This window comes from Podarcis filfolensis (genome assembly GCF_964270895.1).
Source record: "Podarcis filfolensis genome assembly, chromosome: 4".
Classification (NCBI taxonomy): domain Eukaryota; kingdom Metazoa; phylum Chordata; class Lepidosauria; order Squamata; family Lacertidae; genus Podarcis; species Podarcis filfolensis.
Genome location: NC_139607.1, coordinates 91,204,427 through 91,232,113, shown reverse-complemented (window position 1 = coordinate 91,232,113; position 27,687 = coordinate 91,204,427). Strand labels below are relative to the sequence as shown.

Sequence of the window (27,687 nt, the reverse complement as noted above, 5' to 3'; positions counted from 1 at the left end):
CTCTCTTGCCCCCCCCATCACGAGTCTTTGTAAATTGTGTTTCTAAAGGAACTTTTGTTATTGCCAAATGCCAATGTGTTTGCATTATTAAGTTGGTTATGAATAAAAAATCACTTTAAGTTAGAGCTTAATAATTATTTCACTATTATTTACTTCTCCATTGTATTTCACTATTAATATACTACTTCTTAATTGTATTTCAGTCCGACAATTACTTTGATAAAATACATATTTTTGTTATGTGCAAATGGCTTGAGATACCTATTAGGTCCATAAATTACCATATAACATATATTCAACACAAAACACAGCGACAATTTGTTGTTGACAGAGGACAGCTGGACATATTAAAGGGCCCCATTACCTACAGCAGCTTAGGGCCTCATCAAACCTAAATCCGGCCCTGGGTGCAAGGCCGCTTTAAAAGAACGTCGTGCGGACGTGACCCGCCAAGCACGCGCAAAAAAATAAAATACTGTAAATCAAAATCACACCCGGTTCCCAGAAACGCGCGCGCCCTCTAACGGCCAACGGCCACCCTCTCCTCTCCCTCCCCTACGTCACTGCGCGCCCTTCTCTTTCTGCCGCGCGCATTGCGCGCGCTCTCTCTGTTAGACTTTTTACGACGCCAAGGGGCGGGTGAAAAGCCGGTCGCGCTTTGCGGCGGCGCGGTTAAGCTCCAATAAACGCTCTCTCGCGCCTCCCTCGTCCCGCCCCCTTCCTCGCGTGCGCCTCCGTCTCCTCTCTCCGCCCCCGCCTGGCCGTTCGCGACACCGCCTCCGCCGCGCTTTACGGCCGCGGGGATGAGGGGCGGGGAAAATGTCTGAGCGGCGGAGAGGAGGCGGAGGCAGAGGAGAGGCGGCCTCGGAGGCGGCAACAGCGGGGGCAGCAGCATCGTCCGCGGGGGTGTCGGCGGCGACGGCGGGAGCGGAGATGCCGGCGAAGAAGCAGAAGCTGAGCAGCGACGAGAACAGCAACCCGGGGGACCTGTCCGGTGACGAGAACGTGAGCGGGGGGCCCTGAGATAGGAAGACATCCCTCTCTCAGGCTTGGGGCCTAGCGCGTCTCTTAGCAACGCGGGGGGGGGCTGGTGGTCTTCTCCCCTCCCTCCTGAGAGGGGGAGCCTGAGGTCATGGCTGTCCTGTTTATAATTTTTATTATTAATTTACTTATGTATATGTCGCCTTTATCTTCCAAGGAGTTCAGGGTGGTGCACATGGTTCCCCACCTCCCCACTTTTTCTTCACAAAATAGGTTAGGCTAAGAGCGGGTGACTGGCTCCAAGGTCACCCAGCAAGCTTCGTGGCTGAGTAGGGATTTGAACCCAGGTCCTAGCCAGGCACTCTTCACTGTTCACCACACTGAGGCTCCCTTAGGGCAAGTGTGGGGGAGCCTCCAGGTACAGTGGTACCTCGGGTTACATACGCTTCAGGTTACACACTCCGCTAACCCAGAAATAGTGCTTCAGGTTAAGAACTTTGCTTCAGGATAAGAACAGAAATCGGGCTCCAGCGGTGTGGCGGCAGCAGGAGGCCCCATTAGCTAAAGTGGTGCTTCAGGTTGAGAACAGTTTCAGGTTAAGAACAGACCTCCGGAACGAATTAAGTACTTAACCCGAGGTACCACTGTATTGCTGAACTGCAACTCCCATCATTGAGTTGTAGACATAGCTGTCAACGTTCCCCTTTTTTTAAAAGGGAAATGCCCTTATTCTGAATAAGATTCCTCGCAAGAAAAGGGAAAAGTTGACAGCTACGGTTGTAGAGGTGGAAGGGACCCCAAGGGTCATCTAGTCCAACCCCTGGCAATGCAGGAACCATCAACTTAAAGCATCCATAATAGATGGCCACTCAGCCTCTGCTTACCTTCAAGGAAGGAGAGTCCACAATCTCCCGAGGGGGTTTCTGGGGCTGTTGGGAGTTGTGGTTCAAGGGCTGGAGGGTCCCATCCCTCCCACTGCAAGGCAGCCTCTCCCCTCCAACCTGCTGCCCTGAAGGTGGGTTTGCAGCCTCTTCCTAGACCTTAATCCTCTTTGGGGTGCCTCACGGGAAGCAATTCCTAAATGAAGTTGATGGTGATCTCCCGCTGGATCTGGGAGCAGTGGTAAGGAAGGATAGGAGCTGTAGCCCACCAGCTTCTGTAGCCAGGTGGGAGAAAGCAGGTTTAAAGGTCAAAAGGTGGAAGGTCTATGCAGCTGCAGTCATCCCTGACCACTAGCCCATGCTGGCTGGGGCTGATTGGGGCTTTGGGAGGCCACGTCATCTGGCGGGTGTTCTCTTGATTATACACTGCTGCTGTTCAGAAACCGATGTTCATATACAGGTGGTTAGCCTGTGTGTGGGGTGCTATTGCTCTAGGCTTTTACGCTGCAGGTGGTGGAGTGCTTGTTCATGAGAAGAAATCAAAGGAGGACCCCTTTGCATCTAGATAGCTAGGGTGCCAAGAAGAATTGTAATGTAGAACAGTTTCCTCCTGGAACCTAGGCTTCTATATTTGCCATCTTGCTACACTTGCTTTTATAAATAGAAAATTAGAATGAGTTAGGGAGAGAGTTGGGCTAAAATACTTCCCCCTGATTATATTTAGGCTTCTGTGTTAGCCATCTTCTCTGTATCCACTCCAGTTATCTGCACATAGAAAGCTAGCATGTCAGGGGTAAAGCTAGTCTATAACTCTTCTCACTGACTTGCTAGTTTTCTCCGTGGAAGGAAATTTGTTTCTGAATGGAAGAGATGGGTAGGCAAAATAATTTTCAATGGCATCTTAAGTTTCTACCAATGTCATCTCTGTTTTAAAAAGAAAGTACAGCTGATGATTCTCTGCTTTTAGGAAACCAGCAAATTGGCAAGAACTCAGGTTAGATACCCCTTATTTGACATCTACTTAGGTTTTCACTAGTATGCCAGGATTCACCAACCAGAGCTTGGCACAAAAGCCATACACTTGGATTTAAAGAAGTTAAAACACAGGCGATTGCTTTGAGACCCTAACTTAATGGAGCTCGCAGTCCTTCAGGACAAAAAACTATTTCTGCTTACTGCGAGCTTTTTTTATTTCAGTGGAATAATTTAGGAGCAGCTGGGGGAAATAATTGTTGCTGCTACTGTTTAAAACAGCTGGGAATCAGAAATCCTTGGCAATCTGTGGCAAATGACAAATAGATCTGCCCACTCATTCTCTAAACGTGTGAATCATCTTGCCTATTGTCCTTGAATGCTCAGTATCCTCTATTTCTGAATAAGGTTGGCTCATTGTTCTGAAGTAGGTGGAGGATCTTCCTTCACTTAGTAAGTTAGCTTTTTTGCTGTGAATGTGGGTCTTGATCTGTTTTGAAAACCAACCTTCTTTATGCTTTCAGGATGATGCTGTTAGCATAGAGAGTGGTACTAACACTGAACGCCCTGACACCCCTACAAACACCCCCAATGTTCCAGGAAGAAAAAGCTGGGGGAAAGGAAAATGGAAGTCAAAGAAATGCAAATACTCCTTCAAATGTGTAAACAGCCTCAAGGTATTTTGTCAGCAGACATCTCATTAGAATGAAAATTGCTTGCTGCCTTTATACAGTGGTACCTTGGGTTACAGATGCTTCAGGTTACAGACTCTGCTAACCCAGAAATAGTACCTTTCTCATTCTTTGCTTCAGGATGAGAACAGATTGTGTGGTGGCGGCACGGCAGCAGCGGGAGGCCCCATTAGCTAAAGTGGTACCTCAGGTTAAGAACTGTTTCAGGTTAAGAACGGACCTCTAGAACGAATTAAGTTCTTAACCTGAGGTACCACTGTAACAGTGTTTTGTACTTCAGTGATCCAAATGACTTATTTACTGGATCAGAACGAGGCATCTTTCAACTGGCATTCTTTTTCAAACAGCAGTCAGGTGGTGGTTCTGGGCAGTCCATAAGGAAGATCTTGTGTTCAGGAAAATGCTGCCTCAGAACAGGCTTCTTGTACTTTACATGACAACTGGCTGTGGATAGATACATACTCCATGTAAGCTAGTGGCCCTGCCACCTAAGCGCACTTAACCAGGTAGCAGGTCCTGCTCGTATGAAGGGGAATTCAGAAGCAGTTTTAGAGAAATTTAAAGTATCAGTAACTTGCAACACACACATTTAACTTGTGTGCATTCAGCTTTACATGCTTGGCAAAAAAACTATAAAAATTAAAAAGGGGGTGGGCATCCAGAGGAAAAGACTTTGGCAATTCTACTTGTCATTGAACCCAATGTGTTTTGACTATATGTGATTTTGGCTTTATGCACTATCTCTGGAATTTACCATAATCCCCACCTAAGTTGAGAGTTGCCTATATATTATTTGTAATATAATGATTTCTCTTTCTGTGGCAGCAGGTAAGTTAGATCATGGACACATCCTGAAGATAGTAATCACTATCATGTTGATGCTGTTTTTCAGCATTGCAGTCCTTTAAAGCTTAAAGCAGTGTTTTCTCTCAGATCAGTCCAAAACTCCTATTCTAAATGTTCTTTGCGTGCTTTTGTACATGTTTCACCTTGTTGCCTTTAGCTGAAGTTTGTACCACAGGAAAGCAAGATATGTTTTAACAAATAACAGGAAACTGAAGGGTGTAGTCTCTCTTTTCGGGTGGCTAAGATCAGCCACTGAAGGTGAAGGCTGACTTCTTTTGAAATAGAAGTATAGGCCTGGAGACCTTTGAAAATATAATAACAAAACAGTTACAGCACATGTCTGTCTTGGGGAGAAGGCATTTAGCAGGGGAAAAATTATCAAAAGTTTTATTTTCAAAAGATTATCAAAAGTCTGTGGTGTTGTTTGTAGATTGCTATATTTGTTACAACATATCTTACTATCTGCTCTGATCCCTACAACTCCCAGTAAAACATTGTGAGAAGGGTAACATACTTGTTTTGACTAAGGCTGGATAATTTGTATGCTGTGTATGTTGCTGAGTTATTTAAAATCTGACATGATATTTGGAATCCTTGAAATGTCAGTATTTATAGATTTATTCTTTAATACTGTACTCCTGCCTGCTTCCAGTTCCTAGCGTCCTGTATCATAAATTGGAATAAGACTTCTAGTGAGATTGGAAAAGCAATGCTTTTGTTTAGTTTCTTTTCCTACCAGTTGTTGAGCCCTCTTTTTCCATTTCCATCCTAGTCCATGCTCATAACTTCAGTTGGAAAACTCAAAACTTGGAAGGAAAATTGTGCCATTTATTTATTATGACATTTATTATGCACCCTTCACCAGCAAGTCCTACAGTGGGTTAATTAGCATGTATACCTAGGTTTCTTGGAGTAGGCTGGACACAATTCGATTCTGGCAGGCATTGCTTTCATGAATGGCTTACTAATAGTAGAGTTGTCCCATGGGCAACATTCCTTCCTCTCAACCTCTAAGGTTTGTTCAAAAAAATTCTGCTAATGCAGACAAGTCACCTTAGCCTAGTAGTGTTGGTGACATAGTGTTGCCACCAAAAATGGCTTCCTTGTACCACTTGGAAATACTTCCCTATGATGTCGTGCAGTATGTTTCCGCTCCCCCATTCTACATCAGGGTTGGGGACCCTGTGACCATGTAGGACCATGTAGATGTGTTTGGACTACATCTCCCATGATCCCTGATTATTGGCCACCCTGGCCGGGGCTGATGGCAGTGATAACATTGCAACCTGGGTAAGTGTTCCAAAATGGTACTGATGACAGGGAGAGACGTCATCATTGGAATGCTGGTTTTTTCAGCAGCATCCCCATAGTCCGCATAATGTGTACTTCTGCCCTGAAAAGAAATGTCCTAAATATATTAAATGCATTTGTCTTCTCTCACAACTTTTGTTTTGAAGCAAATTCTTCTTATACCTTTTTTCGTTTTCAGGAAGACCATAGTCTGCCATTGTTTGGGGTACAGTTTAACTGGCACAGCAAGGAAGGCGATCCCCTGGTGTTTGCTACGGTTGGCAGTAACAGAGTGAGTGACATGTTGAAACTTATTTTACATTTCACTCACTTCCTTTTCCTAACATTGAAATATGTCTTGCAGGTTTTTCCCAAACTCTAGGCATTATTTCTGATCCCAAGAGCCAAATTAAACAGTTTTGTGATGTGGTACGATAGTATAGTGCAAAGGTAGTTGCAGATGGCCACAGTCCTAGATAAGCATATACATGGGTTTGCTAGGAACACTTCCAGTTGAAGGTGTGTTGAGAATGCTCATACTCAGTTGAGTATAAAAGTTGGGTTTGAAAGGAAAAATCACTTGTCTGCTCATTGGGTGTGCAGCTGAAGTAAAATGTCAAAATCCTGCTTTAACCCCCCCCCCCCCCCCCGCTGCCTGGCAGCATATTTAAATACCTCAAAAGAGACATTTGCAATCTGCTCAAGTAGTGCGATGTCAATAAGCAGTAGGTGAAAAAAAACTACATAAGCCTTGAAACAGTTAGCTTCCTGCAGCTGCTGCTATAATCAAGCACTCCTCTCAAAGGTAGTTGTTTTCACGATTGGTAATAACTGCTCATTTTAGCTAAATAACTTCCAGCAAAGATTTTTTTTTTAATAATTCTCTAACTAGACTTCATATATCAGAGGCAGCATAGGAACCTGAGGCCCATTCACTGTGGACATAAGAGAAGGTCTTGTGGTTTGAACAGGCCTGAGGACAACTTAAGGAAATTGCTGACCTGGTGATATATTAGGAATGCACACAGATGAAGTCATTTGTTGTTGTTTAGTCGTGTCCGACTCTTTGTGACCCCATGGACCAGAGCACGCCAGGCACTTCTGTCTTCCACTGCCTCCCGCAGTTTGGTCAAACTCATTATGAAGTCATTATGTCCCCCTCAATCATTGGTAGTGCCCTTTGGGACTGGTAGAGTGGAAGGTAGGGAAGCCCAACAGTAGGTAGAAATGTCAGTGACAGGTGCAGCCAATGCGAAGCCAAGCCAACTAATTCTACTTTTGTCCCCATCTGCCTCTTCTGCTGAGTTCTGCAAGGGCAATACTGAAACTGAGGAGGGGGGAGCTCACAAGTAGGGTCACCCCTTTGACGGGCTGCAGGTAGGGAGGAAAGGCAGGCAGGTGAGGGCTGGCTGCAGGCAGAATGAGGTTGGTGGAGCAGCAGTGCTCCATTTGCCCTAATGGACCGGCCTCCATCGCTCTCAGTAGAAGTGGATGAAAACTTGATTATTGTATGACTAATTCTATACACTGTGTGGAGTTGTCCAGCTGTGGGAATCGGGAACTCTCTAATTTCTTGTGCTTCATCCACCTCCAGGTTACTTTATATGAATGCCATTCACAAGGAGAAATACGGTTGCTACAGTCTTACGTAGATGCCGATGTATCCTTTACTAGGTCTTTGTTTCTAGGGCTGGTTTGAGAATGGTTTCATAGCTTTCCCTGCTTAATGAGAACGCAGTTAAATAAACACTTTGCAAGACTAACCAGTTAATATGATGAAAGTAAATGATGTCCTTCCATGTCAAATTTTGGAGTTCATTGCAGAATGGTCCCTTCCAGGCCAGTGGTTTCTCAGTTTTCCCACTGATGGGTTTCTTCAAACCATTCTTCACTTTCACATAAGCCCAGTAGGGAGCAGCACTTGGCTTTCTGCTTTGTGAACTGTAGACTACTTTGTTTATGTTTAAATATTTTTGGTTAAATATCTGGTGGGCAGTGGGACATTCCACAGGTGCATGTCTAGCCCTTAACTGCACACTTCAGGCAGATGAAAACTTTTATACTTGTGCATGGACCTATGATAGCAATACAAGCCACCCCCTTCTGGCTGTGGCTGGATCAAGGGGCATTATTAGGATAATTAATCCCATTACAATGCAGTGCATAAAGGTGAGTTGCTACAAGATGTAAATATTAATGCTCAAAATCGATTCTAACGTTTTGATGCAAAAAATACAGAGATGTGGAGGGAATAACCTGACCTCTGAATTCTGTTGTAGCATTATGTGGGCCACGGCAACGCAATCAATGAATTGAAATTTCATCCCAGGGATCCAAATCTTCTCTTGTCTGTGAGCAAAGGTATGGAAGTAGGTTCCTTTTGAATGTTTAGGAACGATCTGGTAGTGGGTTAGTTCTGTAAGAGCTAAAAGGGGGAAAGGGCAACACAAAAAATGCACACAACATCCCACATAGGAACCTCAAATTGGTGTGGGAAGGAGAATGCACTTTGAAATGTAAACTACCCAACACATTTTCACAAATTAGCTTTCAGTACATATAACACCATCTTCATATTTTGCCCCCCCCTAATTTAGATTATACACCCATTATATCCAAGGGTGGTTTAGAAGAGTTTAAAAATACAATATCAAAATCAGTTAAAAGAGTCTAGAGCATAAGGGTGTATCCTAAAAAAAAATATGTATCAAAGGTGTAAAAGGTAAAGAGGTGGGTCTTCAGCTAAATACACCTTTGTGTGGAGGGAATTGCACAATGGCTGTTACTCCCTTCCTAAGTTTCCACTATTTGGACATGGCACTAAACTAGGGCTCAGTTACATTATGGGAACAAGCCTTGAGAGGAGGTTGCCGCCAACTTGCTCCTCCCTGGTTGTTTTGCTGTGTACTGCACTGAGCCATGGTTTGGCTTTGCATGTTGTCCGAATATGAGCTCATGGTTTAGCTCTCCAAACCATAGTTAATGGTTTGTCTGAAGAAAACAGTGAGTCCAGGTTCAGACGGCATTAAGCCAAACCATGGCTGACTCAGCACAGCAGCAAAATGATGGGGGGGGGGGGAGAGGCCATGACCCCCAACCATGGTTTGTCTTAGCAATACATGTGAACCAAGTCAATAAGTTTTGTATGCAGTTTTGGGGTTGAATCACTTAGTTGATCAGAATATACTATTGTGTTTATTGTGAGATGATGGAATCTAACCTTTCTGTTTCCCCTCCCCTTTTTACTAGATCATGCATTGAGACTGTGGAACATTCAAACAGACACTTTGGTTGCAATATTTGGAGGAGTAGAAGGGCATAGGGATGAAGTTTTAAGTGCAGTAAGTGAAAAATTGTTGTGCAGCTTGAAATTTATCAGTGCTGTCCTACCCCCGCTCCAAAGTTTATTTCCCTTCTTTGCTAAACAAATTTTAAATTGTGGTTTGCATTTTAATTATAGGTCAGAAAATGGAAATTTGCTTAATAGGATAGCTAATAACCTGACTTGTATAATCTGGGGGCTTCACTGTTGATTTTATTTTAATCTTGTATGCAAAATTGAAGTTGCTACATTCTGTGTATAGGATTATGACCTCCTTGGTGAAAAAATTATGTCTTGTGGCATGGATCACTCCCTGAAACTCTGGCGAATCAATTCAAAGAGAATGATCAATGCAATCAAAGAGTCCTATGAATACAATCCCAATAAAACCAACAGGTAAGGGCAGCCCCAATCCTAGTGTGATGTTTTCCTCACCCCAGTATATTCTTCAGCTCATCACTGAAATCATGTATCACCTTTTGAAACTTGCAAGTAGTTAGATCTTGAAATGAGGCTGCAGATTGCTTGAAGTTTTTCCCCTCCCATGACAGGTATGGTCCAGTTGTTACTTCAGTGGTAAATCATAGGTAAAGATTTACCGTGAACATGCCAGTTTTATTTATTACTTATTTATTTCATAGTTTTGCCCTACCAGTATGCAAGCCATGACCTCTGACGTAGCATTTTGTCTGAACTAGGAGTTACAGTTTGTTTCTCTCCAAACAAACGGTGATCAGTAAGCCAAGGACAAACCTTATCTACAGATTGTGGTTTGGTTGGACTGAAATCTTGATCCCTGATTTGGACATAGCGATAAGCCCCAGCTGTTGTGGCTTTAAAAATAGGTGACATTGATGTGTTCATGGTAATGAACTGTGATATGCGAATTAGGCCACCGGTGCAAAACCTATACAGTGGTACCTTGGTTGCCGAATGGCTTAGTTGTTGAACAAATCGGCTTTGTGAATGTTTTTCAGAAGCCGAACGTCTGACGCGGCTTCCACTTGAGTGCAGGAAGCTCCTGCAGCCAATCAGAAGCAGCACCTTGGTTTTTAAATGGTTTCGGGAGTCAAACGGACTCCCGGAATGGATTAAGTTCGAGAACCAAGGTACCACTGTATGTGACTATCCAGAATCAAGTCCCATAGTGTTCCATGGGACTTTACTTCCAGTTAAGTGGATATAGGATTGCAGCTTAAATGTCAGTTTTCCACTTTCCCCTTTTTTGCAGGACAAGCTCTGCAGTGTTTAAAATAATGTATTTTATTGTTTGTTAAGATTCATTGTAAGTTTGAAGGCTTTACTAAGCTATATTAGCATAAATATCCTTGCAAGATTTGGTGGAAACCCTTAAACCATAGTCTTTCAGTTCTGATAGCATGGGAAATGGTGATTTAATAAATTAATATAGGCTTTGCTGAAGTTGAGTGGGGGGGGGGGGTTAAGTGAGGGTTGAAGAGAGGACATGGCTTCTTATATTTTAATTTAGCCAGTGACCCATATTTTTTTATTTTGGCGAGACGGAAATATAAATTATTCTACCTCTATTGTCGTTGCATCCCAAGCTCTTGCAGTTGTGTCTTTCCTCTGCCCAACCGCGCTGATCAGATGCATCCACTCTCTCCTTTGCAGGCCGTTTGTTTCTCAAAAAATTCACTTTCCTGACTTCTCCACCAGAGATATACATAGAAATTATGTAGATTGTGTGCGATGGCTAGGAGATCTGATACTTTCCAAGGTAGGATGGCTTCAGTTTCAATAATGTCACATTTATGTTTTGATCTCTGAAGATTTAAAAGTTAATAATAATAATAATAATAATAATTTGTTATTTATACCCCACCCATCTGGCTGAGTTTCCCCAGCCACTCTGGGCAGCTTCTAATCAAGTGTTAAAAACAATACAGCATCAAGTATTAAAAACTTCCCTAAACAGGGCTGCCTTCAGATGTCTTTTAAAGAGAAGATAGCTGCTTATTTCCTTCACATCACACAGCGCAGGCGCCACTACTGAGAGGGCCCTCTGTCTGGTTCCCTGTAACCTCACTTCTCGCAATGAGGGAACCGCCAGAAGGCCCTCGGCGCTGGATCTCAGTGTCTGGGCTGAACGATGGGGGTGGAGACGCTCCTTCAGGTATACAGGACCGAGGCCGTTTAATTTAATTGATGAGAATAGGAAAATTTCAAAATTTACTGAAATGGTATCTCCCTACTATTTTTTAAAAATCCCAATAGTGCGCCTCCTCTCCCCACAATAAAAATACTGTTGATGGCCTAAAGCAGTCTATCTCCTCCACATTTTCGTTTGCAGGATCTGAGTGTGGAAATGTTTTGTGGGTTATATTGAAACCTTCTTTTCCCTCTGTCCACAGTCGTGTGAAAATGCCATTGTGTGCTGGAAACCAGGCAAAATGGAAGATGACATCGATAAAATAAAGGCCAGCGAGTCTAATGTGACCATTTTAGGACGATTTGATTACAGTCAGTGCGATATATGGTATATGAGGTTTTCAATGGATTTCTGGCAAAAGGTAAGGGCCAAGGCAGAGATTAAGCAAGGATATTTAAGATTAGTCCAGTGCACAAGTGAAGTTCAGCTGGCACTGCTGGGGGAGGAAGGGAAAGGAGAATGTTAGCCGCTTTGAGACTCCTTAGGGTAGTGATAAAGCGCGATATCAAATCCAAACTCTTCCTCCTCTTCTTCTTCTTCTCATGCATGCTTGAGGCTCCCATATTTTGTAATATATGTACGCGGGTATGCCATATATCATAAAATATGGCTGTTGTGCGTAAACCATAATGGGTAGTATACTCTTCTATGGGGCCGGTCCATCCGTGAGGCACACTGAGAGTCGCCTCAGGCAGTGGAAACCAAGGGGCACTTCCTGGGTTCTGGTGAGATCTCGCGAGAGCTCTTGCAATAACCTGGAAGCCACAGCTGTGTGACCCTGGTGAGCGAGGCTTCAGCGGGTCAGCAAGTGTGGGTGGCAAAACGGGATGGGCTACCCTTGCTCTTCTTCATGCATGGCCCATGTTGCACATGCACAGTGTGGATATTAAGGGATGCAAAAGTAAAAAATTAATGCCATATTGCTAAAAATAATTAAAAATAACAGGAGATTATCTTACAACTAGGTTTGTTGGACAATAAGGGTGTTAAAGGTGTCCTGGAGGAGGATATTGTATTCATTCAGATATTTTTAGGGCAAAGCCCTCACAAGGTGGCTTACATAATATAGAAATACAGCAGAGGTGAGGGGAACGGTCAGATCAAGGAAAAGTTACTGACCTCTTTGCAGCCATCCTAGGGGAGCAGAGAGCTCATGAGCATGAGCCTTGCTTATGCAACTCTAAACCAGCCTTCCCCTACAGTAGCCCTCCAGATATCTTCAGACTACAGTGGTACCTCGGGTTACATACACTTCAGGTTACAGACTCCGCTAACCCAGAAATATTGCCTCAGGTTAAGAACTTTGCTTCAGGATGAGAACAGAAATCGTGCTCCGGCGGTGCGGTGGCAGCGGGAGGCCCCATTAGCTAAAGTGGTGCTTCAGGTTAAGAACAGTTTCAGGTTAAGAACGGACCTCTGGAACGAATTAAGTACTTAACCCGAGGTACCACTTGCTAATCTCCAAACAACATAGATGATTATTGGGGATGATGCTGTCTGATAGCATCTGAGGATGCAAGGCTGGGGAAAACTACACTAAACCATAGTCTATTATTCTTTCAGAAAAAAGCCTATTGCCTCCAGAAGTGTAGTAAGGAAGGATACCCTATTTTGATTTTGGCTTCTCTAATTGCCAAAATGTGATGTAGTATCAATTAATTAGTTGCTGAGGGCACCCTTAGTCAATCCACTGCCCACCATATGTTTTGGACAACAGCTTCCAACTGTCTTGACCAGCACAGCTGGAGTGCACCAAGTGGGCAAAGGATTAGAAATTCCCAAGGTACTGATGGTGCATTATCTTTGAGTTGTCTAGGGAAACCTTTATTCTTGAACCTGTTGAGAAAACGAAAGAAAATTATGTTCGCATGTAGTGTATTTTAGTGTATTTTTGGTTTTCTATGGAAGCCGCCCAGAGTGGCTGGGGAAACCTAGCCAGATGGGCGGGGTACAAATAATAAATTATTATAATTATTATTATTATTAGAGTGCAATATTGAAACAGTCATTGTCACCACAGCATTTGGCTACATAAATCTTCTGTTCTTTTTTAGATGTTGGCATTGGGCAATCAAGTTGGCAAGCTCTATGTCTGGGACTTAGAAATAGAAGATCCTCATAAGGCCAAGTGAGTGTTTCTGAATCCCCACCTTTGTACCACAATTCTTGCTTATCAACACTGAAACAGACAAGTCAACCCCTTTACCGTAACTTAGGAAGTTGTAATAAAGAAGTACAGTGGTGCCTCGCAAGACGAAATTAATTCGTTCCGCAAGTTTTTTCTTCTTGCGAGTTTTTCGTCTTGCGAAGCACGGTTTCCCATAGGAATGCATTGAAAATCAATTAATGCATTCCTATGGAGACCGCTTGCCAGGCTGGCGGTGCAGAGAAGGGCTTTTCTCCCCACCGCAAGCCTTCAAGACAGGTACGGGAACAGAGGGGAAGGCGCGCAGCGCTTCTCCTCTGTTCCCGGGGTTTGCGGTGGGAGGAGGGTTTTTCCTCCCCACCACCAACATTCAGAACAGCATTCTGAATGTTGGCGGTGGGGAGGAAAGCCCTCCTCCCACCGCAAGCCTTCAGGACAGCCATCCGAAGGCTGGCGCGGGGAGAAGGTCTCTCCGCCCCACCGCCAGCCTTCGGAGCAGCCTTCCGAAGGCTGGCGGTGGGGCGGAGAGACCTCCTCCCGCCGCCAGCCTTTGGAGCAGCCTTCCAAAGGCTGGCGGTGGGGCGGAGAGACCTCCTCCCGCCGCCAGCCTTCGGAGCAGCCTTCCAAAGGCTGGCGGCGGGAGGAGGTCTCTCCGCCCCACCGCCAGCCTTCGGAGCAGCCTTCCGAAGGCTGGCGGCGGGAGGAGGTCTCTCCGCCCCACCGCCAGCCTTCGGAGGAGCCTTCCGAAGGCTGGCGGCGGGAGGAGGTCTCTACGCCCCACCGCCAGCCTTCGGAGGAGGTCCGAGGACAGTGGGGAAGACGCGCTGCGCTTCCCCGCTGTCCTGGAGATTTCCCTATGGGCTTTCGTCTTGCGAAGGAAGCCCATAGGGAAATTCGTCTTGCGAAGCGCATCGAAAACGGAAAACCCTATCGTCTAGCGGGTTTTTCGTCTTGCGAGGCGTTCGTCTTGCGGGGCACCACTGTACAAGCCATAAGCATGTTTGCCTTCTCAAAGTTTGGATTACAGCTTGCTGCCTTTGTTCTGGGAAGGTAACAGTGTAAGAGACCTGGGCCACGGTGGGGAATCTGGAACAACTTTGTGTATGATTTCGTATGAACAAAGAGAACATGCACTAATTTCTGACAGATGGGTGTGTGTGTGTGTGTGTGTGTGTGTGTGTGTGGAATGGTAACTTCCCTTGCCATAGATCTGTGATTAAGCTTTTTCAGTGTTTGAGTTATTTATAGTTGGGATAGGTGTCCGGGAGAGAAAATCCTGTTTCAGGGTCATACCACTTAATAGGGCACGTGAGGCATCACAAGATGTGCCTTCATTAAAAACACCCCCTGAATGTGGAAACAAGAATATTGAGAAGCCTCACATGCTTCTTGTCTATGGATCAGTTTAAAGTGATACAACCCAGAAAGCTTCCATAAATTAACAAATTTTGGGGTGGGAGAAATGGGATAACGTGATCAGGATGTTGTTTAAAGGGAGGAGGGATGAAGTTAAGAACTGTGCCTGTTGTCTTATATCCTTTTGTTCACATGGTGTTGAATGAAGAGAAATATAACGCTTTATCTCTTTTGATAGGTGTACAACTCTTACTCACCCAAAGTGTGCTGCTGCCATTCGACAAACCAGCTTTAGCAGAGACAGTAGTATCCTTATAGCTGTATGTGATGATGCCAGTATCTGGCGCTGGGACAGGCTCCGATAAGTTACTTACAACTTGAGAATTACAAAATTATATATTGCTTTTTGTGTCAAGAATAATTAGCTGATTTGGTAGTACTGTAACTGCTTTCAGAGTAGCCCCCCCCATCAGTTGAACTTAGCAATGTTTACATTTGGTTTTTGATAACATTGCCTTGTTCAGAAGCTGCTGCTTTTTAATAAAACTATTTTTGTACGTTTGGTTTATTGTCCCATTTCAATTCAGTGTTTGTAGTATGTAAAGTTTCTTTGTACTGTATATATACTTGCTGCTTGTGTTAAGCCATGTGTTAAATAAGTTTGTATGAGTATGGGTGTGCCCTACAATTCTGCAGGATGCAAGAAGCACATTGAGTGCAGAATTCTTCATGAGAAAGTTCTCCTTGATTTTGAAAACGTCTAGTCCTTATGACCGTGAAAACATGAAAATGGTGCAGCATTGCCCGCTTGGAACTCTCAGAAGCCAAGAAGGGTGACCGATATAATTTCTCAATGGCTGGGACAGATACATTTATCCATACGGCTCTCTGCCCTTCTCCTTCATGAACAAAAGCAAGTAAATTATGCAAACAAAATTAAATGTGCATAATTAAACAGGTTGGGGAATTTAGCTTTCTTGCTCAGAATTTGAATTTCCTGGGTATGGTTTCATACACATACATACATACATACATGCACACACACACACACACACACACACACACACACACACCCGCCCCTTAATGTTTTGGTCCAGCAAAAGTTTTACTCCCATAATTCCCAGAGAATATACTACTTTACATTAATTCTCTGTCTCATACCCATCCGATTACAGTAACCCTGCAATTTGCAAACATTTAATTTGTGCATATTCAGCTTTAAGCGCTTGGGAAAAAATAAAAAGGGATGGGCACCCAGGGGAAAATACAAATTCCACCTGTCATTGCATTCAGTGTGTTTTGTCTATATGTGATTTTGGCTTTAGGTGCAATGCCTATGGTGCAAATGCTTTCTTCGGGCGGGGGGGGGGGGAACGACACATACTCCTAAACATTTTGTGAATCTAAGTTTGGCCTCATTGAGGGGCAGTATTTCAATATGAGTAGGAAAATGAGAGTACAGAAAAAAACACAGGATACAGGCATACTGTACTTAGAATGAGAATTGCAAAGTGAAATAAGAGAACATAGTTAATTAACTGCTGTTGGTAAAAAGAGCCACTGTCTTGGTGTAGAATACCCTGGTACTTATTTAGGATATTTCCATTGCTTCTGAACCCACTTGGCTCCACATCGTGGCTTTAAGAAAATAAATGTTTTTAATACTTAATATTCTTAACAAAAGCAACACAAGGCACAGGCAGACAAACTAAAAACTAAGTTCAGTAGATACCAAACACCTGCCGAAATAAAATGCTTCATTTAGTGCTTGAAAACTCGCGATGAAGAGGCAAGATAAGCCACCACCACCCTGGTGCTACCACTAAAAAGGCCTTTATTCTCCAGCTGCCTCATCTTTAACAGAACGGGAGCAAATGAATTTCAGAGACTTTAAAAGTGTGTTTAACCGTATAAAAACAAGATGTGAATAAAGTGTGTGTCAGATATGTGTAATATATGGAAGCTGTTGGGACAAGATGTAAAATTATTAAATTTGGTAAAATGAAATAAAAATAAAATTAAATATGTGTTAACTTACTCTCTTCCCCCTCCCCTAAATCTTCAGATCACTTGCTCACAACAAAAAAAATAAGCAGTCACAGAATGGTATACCTAGAACGTCTTCCAAAACATACATTTGCATTTTTACAAAGGTCTGTTTCTTACTTGAGGAGGTATTCTTGCCTGTACTCTTACTTTTTCTCAGGTGCAGGTCAGGATCTGTATGTTCTGTGTGGAGAAGCATTGAATTGCTTCCTCCAGTAGAACCTTTCCTCCTTGCCATCTAGTTTTCTATCTGCGGGGATATTTGTGTGTGTGTAAAAATACTCGTCACTTGAGCCCTCCCTGCCCAGATTTTGTAGTGATGCAGCCTACAGTTGTTTTTAAAAAATGTATTTTATTTATTACATTTATATTCCACCAAGAAGCTCAATGTCTGTGTGCATGGCAGGCTCACACCAACTCTGTGAGCTGCTTCAGCAACATTAAAGTCTGAGTATCTGAAGTGTGCATGCACACAAAAGCTCATACCAATCACTAACTTGGTCTCTAAGGTGCTATTGGAAGGAATTATTTATTTTATTTTATTTTGTTTCGATTAAAGGTTGAGGGCATTGACAATCTGTTCCTAGCCCCATGGCAGTATTGAATGCCAAAGAAGCGTGGGAAAATTCTGTGTGGTTTTAGGGATTAATTTTGTACAGTATTTCAGTCTTCCTTCGAACAGCTGCAGTTGGTACTTTGTGCTGTGCTTGAAAAATTATTCTGCTGAACCTTAAAACCTGCATGCATTCAGCAGCAGAAATTGGCTGTGGAGCCAGTGGCACCTCTGTCCTGAAAAGCCCCTATGTTAATAATAATAATAATAATAATAATAATAATAATAATAATAATAATAAAATAATAATAAAATAATAAGATAATAATAATAATAATAATAATAATAATAATAAGAAGAAGAAGAAGAAGAAGAAGAAGAAGAAGTTATTTATACCCCGCCCATCTGGCTGGGTTTCCCCAGCCCCTCGGGGCGGCTTCCAACCAAAGATTAAAAATACATTAAAAGTTTTGGCACAGGGAAGTTGTTGAAGCGGGAAGATAATTCGATTTTAGGCAGGAAGTTCCTGTTAAGAACCAAGGCCCGTCCTTTCCCTGAGCTGCCTCATTCCTTGCAAGACTACATTTCCCAGCGTCCTCCGCTTCTCCGAACGTACGCGACGTCGCGCGCGGCGCGCTGGGACACGTAGTCCTCCGCCGGGATGCCTGAAATCCCACACACACACGCAAGAATGCCCGCCTATCCCTATGCGAATCATTTCCTTCCGTTTGCCCCGGATGAGCTTCGGCGGGCGGGGTGGCACGGAGGGGCCACCGGGGTGGTCGCCTGGGCCGGTCGTGGCTTTCGAGGAAGCGGCCTTGCCGAGCGGAGCCGCCTCCGCCACCGCCATGTTTGGCTGCTTGGTCGCGGGGAGGCTGGTGAGTGGCGCCCGCGGCCGGCAGCGCAGGCCGGAGTGGGCGGGGCCCCTTGCTGCCGGGTCTCTATGGAAACGAGGGGGGACAGGGGGTTGCTATGGGAACGGGAGGGCACTTGGGGTTTCTATGGTGAGGATGCGGGCGCCTGGTTCCCTTGGTAACTCGTAAGGCCCAGGGGGGATGCGCCAGGCGTTTCTCATGGAAGTGGGTGAGGAAATATCTGGCGATATATGTATTTAAATGTACTGCTTTAAGGTTTCTTTTCCATATATATTATGATCTATGAGAAGAAGGAAGTCCCAGCAAAGGAAGAATAGATACAAAAGCTCATGGAATACGCAGAAATTGCAAAACTTACCAGAAGAATAAGAAATTAAGATCGCAAACTTTTTACAAAATAATGGAAATGGTTCACGGAATATTTACAGATAAATTGTAAACAGATAAAAACATTGGCAGGATTATCGTAAAAACCTGCAGTTTTATAAGCGTATATATTTAAAGGAGATGAATAAATGAACAAATTAAGTTCCTTGGGAATATGCAGAAGATATTAAAAATAAATTTAAGGAACCACAGAAAGAGGGGGAAGGAAGTCAATTTTTGAAATGTCGAAACGATTGTAAAATCAGTGAAATGTATAAACTTGAAAAGTATATATATATATATATATATATATATATATATATATATATATGTTATGAGATATGTAAATACAATCAAGCAGCAAATTACTATTATTATTACAATCAAGCGGTGCATTACTTTTTTTATTCAATTTGTATACCGCCCTTCATCTGCAGATCTCAGGGCAATTCACAAAAACACACACAAACAAAACACAATATAAAAACCACAAATTGCATAGTAAAGGTCAGAACAATATCAAAGCAATAATACCCTTTCCCACAACACACATAAATTTTATGGAATATTTGTGTGTTTGTATACATCTTAAGTTTCCCCCCTCTACACTCAAGCAGTATATATAGTGGTATAAACTATATACCACTTGATCATAGGGGGAAAACCTCAACAGTGGTCAACAAATGAGATAAAACAATGAAAGCACTTAAAAAAGAAGAAGTAAGACCGTGATTTAAAATATGCAATTTAAAACTGCAGTGGACTAAAACAGATTAAAACTACTTGTACAAAACTAGGCCTGCCGTGTTTAATGGATTGCATTAACCAAGTAAAAATATTTTGGTCAATGAAAAATGTGCTTCCAATTAACCGGGCAGCATATTTTCCCCCATTTAAAATTGTATTTTTAACAAATAAATAAAAAGCAATGACAACTCTCAATGGAACCTAGGCAGCATAAATACAAGCAATAAAACAACTGAAACATCTTTAAAACAATTCCAGTACAGATGGAGGTTGGAAAAGATCTGTGCTTTAAAAGCTTGCTGAATAAGAAAGCTCTTCAGTAGATGACAAAACAGCCAACAGGGGCAGTGCCTTGCCTAATGTTTAACAGGGAATTCCAAAGGGTAGGTGTCATAACCGGGAAGGTGAAATTCCTAACTTGTGCATAATGGACCTCCTGCTATGATGGTATGTGCAGGAGGTCCTAACCTGCAAGAACAGATAGGAGAAGGGTTGTTTGGCATACTGCTTCATTTTTTTTCTGCACAGTCTCCATTTCAATGCATTCTTTTTTCCTGGAGGGAGTTTGAATTCCGCTACAGGCTCAAATCCCTACTTCATTCCCTGCTCTTCTTTTGTAGGTGCAAACAGTTGCACAGCAGGTGGCAGAAGACAAGTTTGTGTTTGACTTGCCCGACTATGACAGCATCAACCACGTGGTGGTCTTCATGCTGGGGACCGTTCCCTTCCCAGAGGGAATGGGTGGATCTGTCTACTTCTGCTACCCTGATGAAAATGGGATAGCAGTGTGGCAGCTCCTGGGCTTTGTCACAAATGAAAAACCAAGTGCCATCTTCAAAATTTCCAGTCTGAAATCTGGTAAGAACATTGAACGTAACCATTAAAGCCTGGGAAGGGGTTTGCTGTAGAGATAGGTGACTGGTAGCCAGAAGCAGCAATTCAACCTTCACTTTCCCTTGTGGTCCACAGCATAGCTGTTAGTCCCACCTCTTTTCTCTGAGGCACAGGCAAAGGACTTTTGAACCCCCTTCTTCTCTGTCCAGCTGTTGTGATTAGCAAAATGGACTCTAAGTTCCTTGTTTGTGCCTTGGCTCATACATGGGAGCCATTGGCTGAGGCCCTCAAGGGGAGAACTGACAGGAGGGGAAGAGAGAGAGAGATAAAAATCCCTTTGTTTGTATCTCACATTCTGTGGAAGTGAGTAGAGGCAGTATTGTTGACCTTTCAGCCTTTGCTCATGACTGGTTTTTATTTCTAGGTAAGCGTTTGCCTGTAGGGTGTGGGGAGTTCCTTAACCCAAGCTGCCTCACCCTACTCAAAAGTTGTTCTGTGTGACTCTGCCAGAGCTGGCGCTAAAATCATGTATTCTGGGTCTGAAAGATGCAGGAAGAGAGAACCCAGAATCACTCACTGTGCTTCAAGCTGTCCTCCTAGTTGTCTTCTTTGGGGTAACTGGTGTGTGCCCTCTGTTCCCAGAGAGGGGTCCTTTCTTGAAGCAACCTTTTTATGCAGCTAAGATACTCAAAAGTAGAACTACAGTGTTGACATCAGTGGCTAACTTAATTCATTTCACTTCTTATACTCTGAGCATGTCTTGGTTGGATACAGCATGCTCCGAGTAGACCAACTGAAATGAATTGACTTAAGTTAGCCGTTGATGTCAGTACCGTAGAGACTATGATTTTGAAGCATTAAAACGCCACTGCTTTTCTGTTGTCGGGCTGTGTTCTCTGTTTCTTGTTGACGGAGGTAGATGCTTTGTTTAAGAAGTCTTATGTAAATCTGAGCTGTTTTCAGAACTGTGCTTCTACTGAGGTCAGGACAGATGCATTACACCACTTGTGATGTTGTCTCTTTTAGGGAAAGGTAGCCATCATCCGTTTGGAGCTATGAATATCCCCCAAACGCCATCTGTAGCCCAGATTGGGATTTCTGTGGAGCTGCTGGAACTCTTGGCTCAGCAAACTCCTGTAGCAAGTGCCGCTGTGTCATCAGTCAATTCATTCACAGAGGTAATGAATAGCAAGCGATTTTGATTTCAGCAGTTACTGCCGGAATAGCCTCTTCATTAATGGGTCTTAGAGCATGGGACATAATGCCATGAAGACAAGTGAGGCATTAACAAAAATTGCCTTACTCGTCAGAGCAGCAGCTTTCAAACTGTTTTCTGAGTTCCTCAGTGAAAAGAGCAATAATGTTCCCTGAAAGACAGCTTGATCCTCAGTACCGATCTTTGCTTGCAGATGTGTAGCTTTAACAGAATGTTGGAGCAGAGCCTCCATTTTCACAATAATAGTGAATCATAGAATCTTAGAGTTGGAAGGGATCCAAGGGTCATCCAGTCCAACCCTTCAATGCAAGGAATCTCGGCTAAAGCATTCATAGCAGATGGCCATCCAGCCTCTGCTTAAAAACCTGCAAGGAAGGAGAGTCCACCACCTCTCATGGGAGTCTGTTCCACTGCTGAACAGCTCTTCCTGTCAGAAAGGTTTTCCTGATGTTTAGTTGGAGTCTCCCTTCTTGTAATTTGGAAGACACTGGTTTGAGTCCTACCCTCCAGAGCAGGAAAAAACAAGCATGTTTGCTCTTCCATGTGATCCCAACATTAACTGACTCTACACCCATAAAATTTCCCATAATGCTCTGTGGTATGCAGGCGGTTCTTTGGCAGTCGACTCCGTGTGAAAAGGGTTCTCTAAAAGAATTTAGAAGCACATTTTTTAGAAGGCCATCTGTCTAATTCTTCTGCGGTTATTGGCCTGGATCCTATAATAAGGGAAGGGAAGTCCTTAAAAGGAAAGTTTCCTTTCCCTTGCAGCTGTCCCTGAAAACCCTTTTGGGAATGTCAGAAGGTACCTCTCTCCTGAGATGTGGGGCATGAAGAGCTACTGCAAGGAATTGCTCAAAACTGGGATCCTGCCCCCAAAACAGCTTTCCATTTAAGATAATTTTCTAGGTCACTGATATATTATTATAAAAAAAAATAATTCGGGATTAAGCCCATTAAACACAGTGAGATTTACTCCTGAGTAAAGGATTATACAGTAAATAGCTTTTTAAAGGCATGTTAATAATTCAGCAGAGTGTTATATTAAGTGGGACATAAGCCTGCAATGTGTAATCAGTAATTTTAGGAAAAGATACCAAGTAGAGTAGAAACATTTCTGGCTTTTACAATAAAAACCCTTAGATTTGGCCATCCTTAAAGGTAAAGGGACCCAGTCCCAGACGACTCTGGGGTTGCGACGCTCATCTTGCTTTACTGGCCGAGGGAGCCGGCATACAGCTTCCGGGTCATGTGGCCAGCATGACTAAGCCGCTTCTGGCGAACCAGAGCAGCGCACGGAAACGGCGTTTACCTCCCCGCCGGAGCGGTACCTATTTATCTACTTGCACTTTGATGTGCCTTCGAACTGCTACGTTGGCAGGAGCAGGGACTGAACAACGGGAGCTCACCCCGTCATGGGGATTCGAACCGTCGACCTTCTGATCGGCAAGCCCTAGGCTCTGTGGTTTAGGCCCCAGCGCCACCCGCGTCCTTAGGCCATCCTTAGATGGTCTAATTAGACCATACAGAGATCCCCACCCCTGAAGAAAAGCTATAATTTCTAATACGATGATTAAAATGAACACATAAACTTACCTTTTCTCTTACGACTTTGTGAACTGGTGGCAGTTTGCAAAAACATTATAGTACTGTGGTTGGCAACTCTGTGTACTGACAGACAACTCCCTAGAAACCCTTGGAACAGAGAGTTACCTATTCATCTGTTATCTGTCTTCCCAGCTAATGCTCCTCTTTCAATTTCTTTGTTTATGCAAGTGTTAATAAACTGCCAACTCATGAAAAATAATGTGACTGTGTATACAATTAAATGAACATAATAAAACACAGAAGCAATGGCCAACACTCAATCAAATTAATTCCATTATAATGCTTGGCGAAACAAACGCTTCCATCAGGTGACAAAATATTAAATATTGTAGGAAACATCCCAACTCGTGTTTCTCAAAGTGGCTTGCAGACCTAAAAACAACTTGCAATGATAAAATATTCCATAAAACTTCTCTTAGGGAGGAACAAGTTATTAACACAAAGCGCTGTCTCCCCTCCCTGGCTTTTGCAACTGGTTGCATTTGTTTCCCTGCTGACATGTCCAGAAGCAAGTCTCCTATTGTCCTGAAGCCTTTGCTGAGGGAGCATGAGTCAAATGAGCAGATTACTCTTGTACAGTAACGAGATGCACTCCTCATAATATATTAATATGTTTTCATTTGGATCGTATCGGTAAACAGTTGTTTAAATGCCAAAATAGAGCACCTAGCTAGGATTGACTGAAATGATTATGTACATCCTTTTTTTTTTAAAGTGCTTTTGTTGTTGTGTATTTCAGTTCACTCAAAAGATGCTAGACAATTTTTATAACTTCGCTTCGTCCTTCGCTGTCACCCAGGCCCAAATGACACCCAACCCATCGGAAGCTTTTATTCCTGCAAATGTAGTTTTGAAATGGTAAGGAGATTGCTGGGGGAGGACTGTGCCTTCACCAACACAAGGTCTTGGTAGGACTGAATTAATGGTGCGGTAGTAACATTATCCCTAACTGTAAGTGTTACCTTTTTAGTATAGCAGTAGTTGAATTTATACTGTGTATAACTATTTCATGCATTTAGATCAGGCTTGTGAATAGCCCTTCAGCCTGGTTACCTGCAGCAAGTCTGATATGCTTCCAGACAATCAAGACCAGGAATTTAACAAAAAGCGGACACAATGTTTTAGAAATTATTTGTGATAAATACAAATTAGGACTCCTGAAGGAATTGCATTGCACCCAGCATAATTGTTTAAGATCCAGTGGTGTTGGAGTGAATATCCTGGTGATCTTCCCTTTACAGTACATGCAAAGGAGAAGGATTGCATAAAGCTCAGCAAAGTAGCTAGGAGATGGCTTTTATGTGACTTTATTTGTGCTTATCTTTTTTCTTCTTGTAGGTACGAGAATTTCCAAAGAAGATTAACTCAGAATCCTTTGTTTTGGAAAACATAATCTGGGGCCAAGTTCTCGCTAATGCGCGCTATAGCAACTGGTCACAACTTAAAAGATGCAAAAGATGGAGCCTACGAAATAAATCTGGATTGGTCGATTAAAAGTCTGAGCAGAATTGGGGGAGGGCAGCTTTTGTAATATTTATGGGGCATTTGTTACAAATTAAAGCTCTAAAAAACAGTCATTGCCGTTTTTCTTTCTTTAGAGTTAAATATGTGGAACTACAACAGGAGCTCCTCATTAAGAATTGTATGGAAAACTCTTTCCACCGTATTAATGAGCACATAGGTCCTTGTTTGGTGGTTCTTTAACGCTTTAGGTTCTGGCACTGTTGTGCGTATCAAATTGTAAATCAAACTTGGTCTGAAGCCTGCACCTCTTTGAAAATACGCTGTTAATGGTTTCCAGTGTAATTCTGTCTTACTACAGATAGAACAGTTCACAAATTCATACAAGCATAGGGTTGGAAGGGTCCCTGAGGATAATCTAACCCAAATATACAGCGTTCCAATACGGGGATCGAATCTGCAACCTTTGCATTGTTATCAGCACCATGCTCTAGCCAACTGAGCTATCCAGTAGATATGATTAGCTCCTGGTGTATTGTGTCTGAACTCTGTACATATCTTGGTCTGTATGTATTTGCCTGCTGGGGTTCACAACTAATAACTTCCCTATGCCCAGAGTTCATCCAAACATAGTTGTCTGAGAAACTGGTCACATAGCTACTGGTGGCCTATCTTGGTTCTATTTTTCAAGGTTGTCTGGCGAGAAGAGTGGTACAATTTCCTGTTTAAGTAGGGTTGCCAAAATAGCTGTTGCAAGGAGTTGCCATTGCAGATCCTGCTGAACCTGTCACCCAGTGGGTTGCTAAACACTGATCCACGACCTTCATTCCAGTAGTCCACAGAGTGTCTGCGGATTTCTGGTTGAAGAAGACAGATGACACATTAAAGATCCATCTTGGTTTTTAATCCAATGTGCTACTGCTTCTTTCGTTTCTTGTATATCTTCCACAGGGTGTATTTAAAATACATTATATAAGAAATAGAAGAAGCAATAAAAATGCAGTTAAAAACCATGCAGCATCTAGCACAGCACAGTGTGATTGCTGCAACAGGCAGAATTGTCGCTTAAGTGATCTGTCTCGCCAGTTTACAACTGGCCCATGCAGTTGGGGGGGGGCGGCGGCTTGAGAACAACTAACCCGATACTTCCTCTCATTCATGGACCTTGCATTCTTTTCTTTTTTTATAAAAAAATTATTAATTTTCACAAAATTATAAACAAAACAAACAGATTAAAAACATAGATCATAACCTTATTAAAATTACACTTATTAACATTGTTAAGTGACTTCCTCGCTTCCCCTTGGTTGAATTTCCATGCACTTCCTTTTAACGGTTTTCCAAATCAAAGTTCTTATGAAATTTCACTTGAACATTAACATCCTTATATCCTTCAATTTTAAAATTAGACATTTTTATTCATCACTTATATAAGATCCTAAGCCAATTAAATATCTGCAAGCTATTTCCAATTAATTAAATTTTACATATTTAACTAAATAATCATTAAATTTTGTCCATTCTTCCTGATACTACTCCTCCTTCTGGTCGCAGACTCTTCCGGTTAGGTCGGCTAGCTCTGAAAACTCCATCATCTTCATCTGTCATTCTTCCACCGTAGGTAGTTCTTGCGTTTTCCACTTGTTCGCTAATAAAATTCAAGCAGCAGTTGTGGCATACAAAAATAGTTTAACATCTTTCTTGGGCAATTCTAAACCTCATGGACCTTGCATTCTTGCATTGTTTCTGTTCCAGTCGGACTTCTCAGCTATCCTCCCTAGCTTGCTTTGCACACATTTCCATCTATATATTTTTTTTACTGTGGATAAGTCTGCCTAAAATGTTTTTTTAGATGCCGAGTGTTACTTGGGAGTTCCAACTGCCTACAGGCTTTACATATGTGCTTGTATTAAATATTTAAGGCATCTCTCAAATCCATGCTTTCAGTCATAGGGTGTTGTTGCTTTAAGAAGAAGACTTATTTTTGCTCTCATGGTTTAGCCAAAAGGGACTGAGTAAAATGAATTTATTTTATTACTACTTTATTTCCAACATTTATTTTAAACCAGGGTCCAATACTTCATTTTCTGAAGAAATTGCTGTCGATGCCTTTTCTTTATTTCATTATTAAATAACCATCAGCCGTAAGGCAGGTTTATATTATTTATAACGTTAGGATGTGATTTCTGATGTAGGATTTCAAACTGGGTGTAATTTGTTTCTCTTGCCTTTCTAGAGCTATGCAGTGGTCGGATTCATTTTGCCTTTTTCTCTACCTAATCCAGTATGTACACTGTTAGGAAAAACAAATATTTTCCATAAAGTGTTCTTTTAAAAAAACAAATCTTGTGTTGTTACCACTTCAGACACTCCCACTTCATAGAGGAAACATACGTGGGTGAATAAAGATAGGCAAGCGTGTTTTATTTTTAAAGTGGCCCTATTTATACTGATGTAGTATTATGAACATTTGAGGAATACACAGGTCTTAATAACGTAACTTTTTTTCATAGATGCAATACAGTGTTACTCAAAAGTATCCATACCTTACACCAGCAGAGGTTAATTCAGTAAGAGCTGCCAATTCTGTTACTCTGGAATCATCTTGGCAACAATGGATTCTTTTCTTTTTAAACATGCATTTCATTTGTAAAATCAAAATATTTGTAAGCTGCTTTGAGTATTATTTTCATATAAATATTAAGCCTTAACAACTGATCCAGTCTATTAAAAACGTACTTAAAATACAAATACATGTGATTCATAGTACATGGATATGACTGGAAAGAAGAAACCAGTGGAGTCGGGCAAGCCAAAAAGGCTAATATAGTAGACATGAAATTACGTTGAAAATCAATTTTAGTCTATATGAGCGTCAAATACTTCTTGTTCTTAAATCTACACAAAAGTTATCCTATTGCAAGATCTGGAAAATGAGATTCCCAGGAGTCTGTGGAACTCCCTGCCTATTGAAATCAAGCAAGGCACCTTCCATGTACTCTTTTCGGGACCTGCTAAAAACATTCTTGCCTACCCAGGTGCTTAAAAAGTTGAGGAAATTTTAATCTGTTTAACTTTTGCATATTTTAAAAGTATGGTCGTGAATTTTTCTCCATTTAATTTTTATCTTTCTGTGAACCACTCTGAGCGTTTTCCCCTTTTTTTTCAACCATCAAGCGGTGTATGAATTTTATGATAAAATAAAATAAAATAAAATAGATGGTACCGTACTAAAACAACTAGTGATTCTGTTGCACCATCATAGCTTGCAAGGACCTGGTGCCTAATTTGCTGCTGCTGCTGCTGCTCCCGCCCGGGGCGGAGAGCC

At 42.4% G+C, this 27,687-nt stretch overlaps 2 protein-coding genes and 2 long non-coding RNA genes across 5 annotated transcripts in view; 3 read left to right on the top strand and 1 right to left on the bottom strand.

Annotated features, from left to right (window-relative positions):
* LOC310761019 overlaps positions 1 to 27,687 on the top strand; it is a 73,576-nt gene that overhangs the window by 17,232 nt on the left and 28,657 nt on the right. The gene's annotated exons all lie outside the window — the stretch shown is intronic.
* On the top strand, positions 644 to 16,679 carry EED (embryonic ectoderm development). Its single transcript, XM_083609981.1, has 12 exons — positions 644 to 1,005; positions 3,359 to 3,511; positions 5,862 to 5,954; positions 7,257 to 7,322; positions 7,706 to 7,831; positions 7,942 to 8,023; positions 8,912 to 9,003; positions 9,247 to 9,380; positions 10,617 to 10,722; positions 11,357 to 11,515; positions 13,209 to 13,282; positions 14,895 to 16,679. Exons 1-12 carry the CDS (start codon positions 820 to 822, stop codon positions 15,019 to 15,021), a joined length of 1,398 nt encoding a protein of 465 aa, XP_083466107.1. The 5' UTR covers positions 644 to 819; the 3' UTR covers positions 15,022 to 16,679.
* Positions 17,972 to 24,471, top strand: HIKESHI (heat shock protein nuclear import factor hikeshi). Of its 2 annotated transcripts, none has more exons than XM_083611915.1 (5): positions 17,972 to 18,133; positions 19,864 to 20,101; positions 21,104 to 21,255; positions 23,638 to 23,756; positions 24,237 to 24,471. In XM_083611915.1, the coding sequence occupies exons 1-5, from the start codon at positions 17,993 to 17,995 to the stop codon at positions 24,289 to 24,291; spliced, it is 705 nt and encodes a 234-aa protein (XP_083468041.1). In that variant the 5' UTR covers positions 17,972 to 17,992; the 3' UTR covers positions 24,292 to 24,471. The 2 variants fall into 2 exon arrangements, with proteins under 2 accessions (XP_083468041.1, XP_083468042.1); XM_083611916.1 differs by lacking the exon at positions 17,972 to 18,133 and adding an exon at positions 18,295 to 18,338.
* On the bottom strand, positions 24,190 to 27,640 carry LOC310761772. The gene is made up of 2 exons (XR_014547710.1): positions 27,586 to 27,640; positions 24,190 to 25,216 (listed from the first exon to the last, which is right to left on the bottom strand). It is a non-coding gene; the product is annotated as an uncharacterized lncRNA (long non-coding RNA).

What these genes read in the sequence shown, in the direction of transcription:
- EED (XM_083609981.1), top strand. Translation starts at nt 820, where the DNA reads ATGTCTGAGCGGCGGAGAGGAGGCGGAGGCAGAGGAGAGGCGGCCTCG. An exon ending in CTACGGTTGGCAGTAACAGA is followed by an intron (nt 5,955 to 7,256) that starts GTGAGTGACATG and finishes ATCCACCTCCAG; the next exon opens with GTTACTTTATATGAATGCCA. An exon ending in GAGATCTGATACTTTCCAAG is followed by an intron (nt 10,723 to 11,356) that starts GTAGGATGGCTT and finishes CTCTGTCCACAG; the next exon opens with TCGTGTGAAAATGCCATTGT.
- HIKESHI (XM_083611915.1), top strand. Translation starts at nt 17,993, where the DNA reads ATGAGCTTCGGCGGGCGGGGTGGCACGGAGGGGCCACCGGGGTGGTCG. An exon ending in AATTTCCAGTCTGAAATCTG is followed by an intron (nt 20,102 to 21,103) that starts GTAAGAACATTG and finishes TGTCTCTTTTAG; the next exon opens with GGAAAGGTAGCCATCATCCG. An exon ending in GCAAATGTAGTTTTGAAATG is followed by an intron (nt 23,757 to 24,236) that starts GTAAGGAGATTG and finishes TTCTTCTTGTAG; the next exon opens with GTACGAGAATTTCCAAAGAA.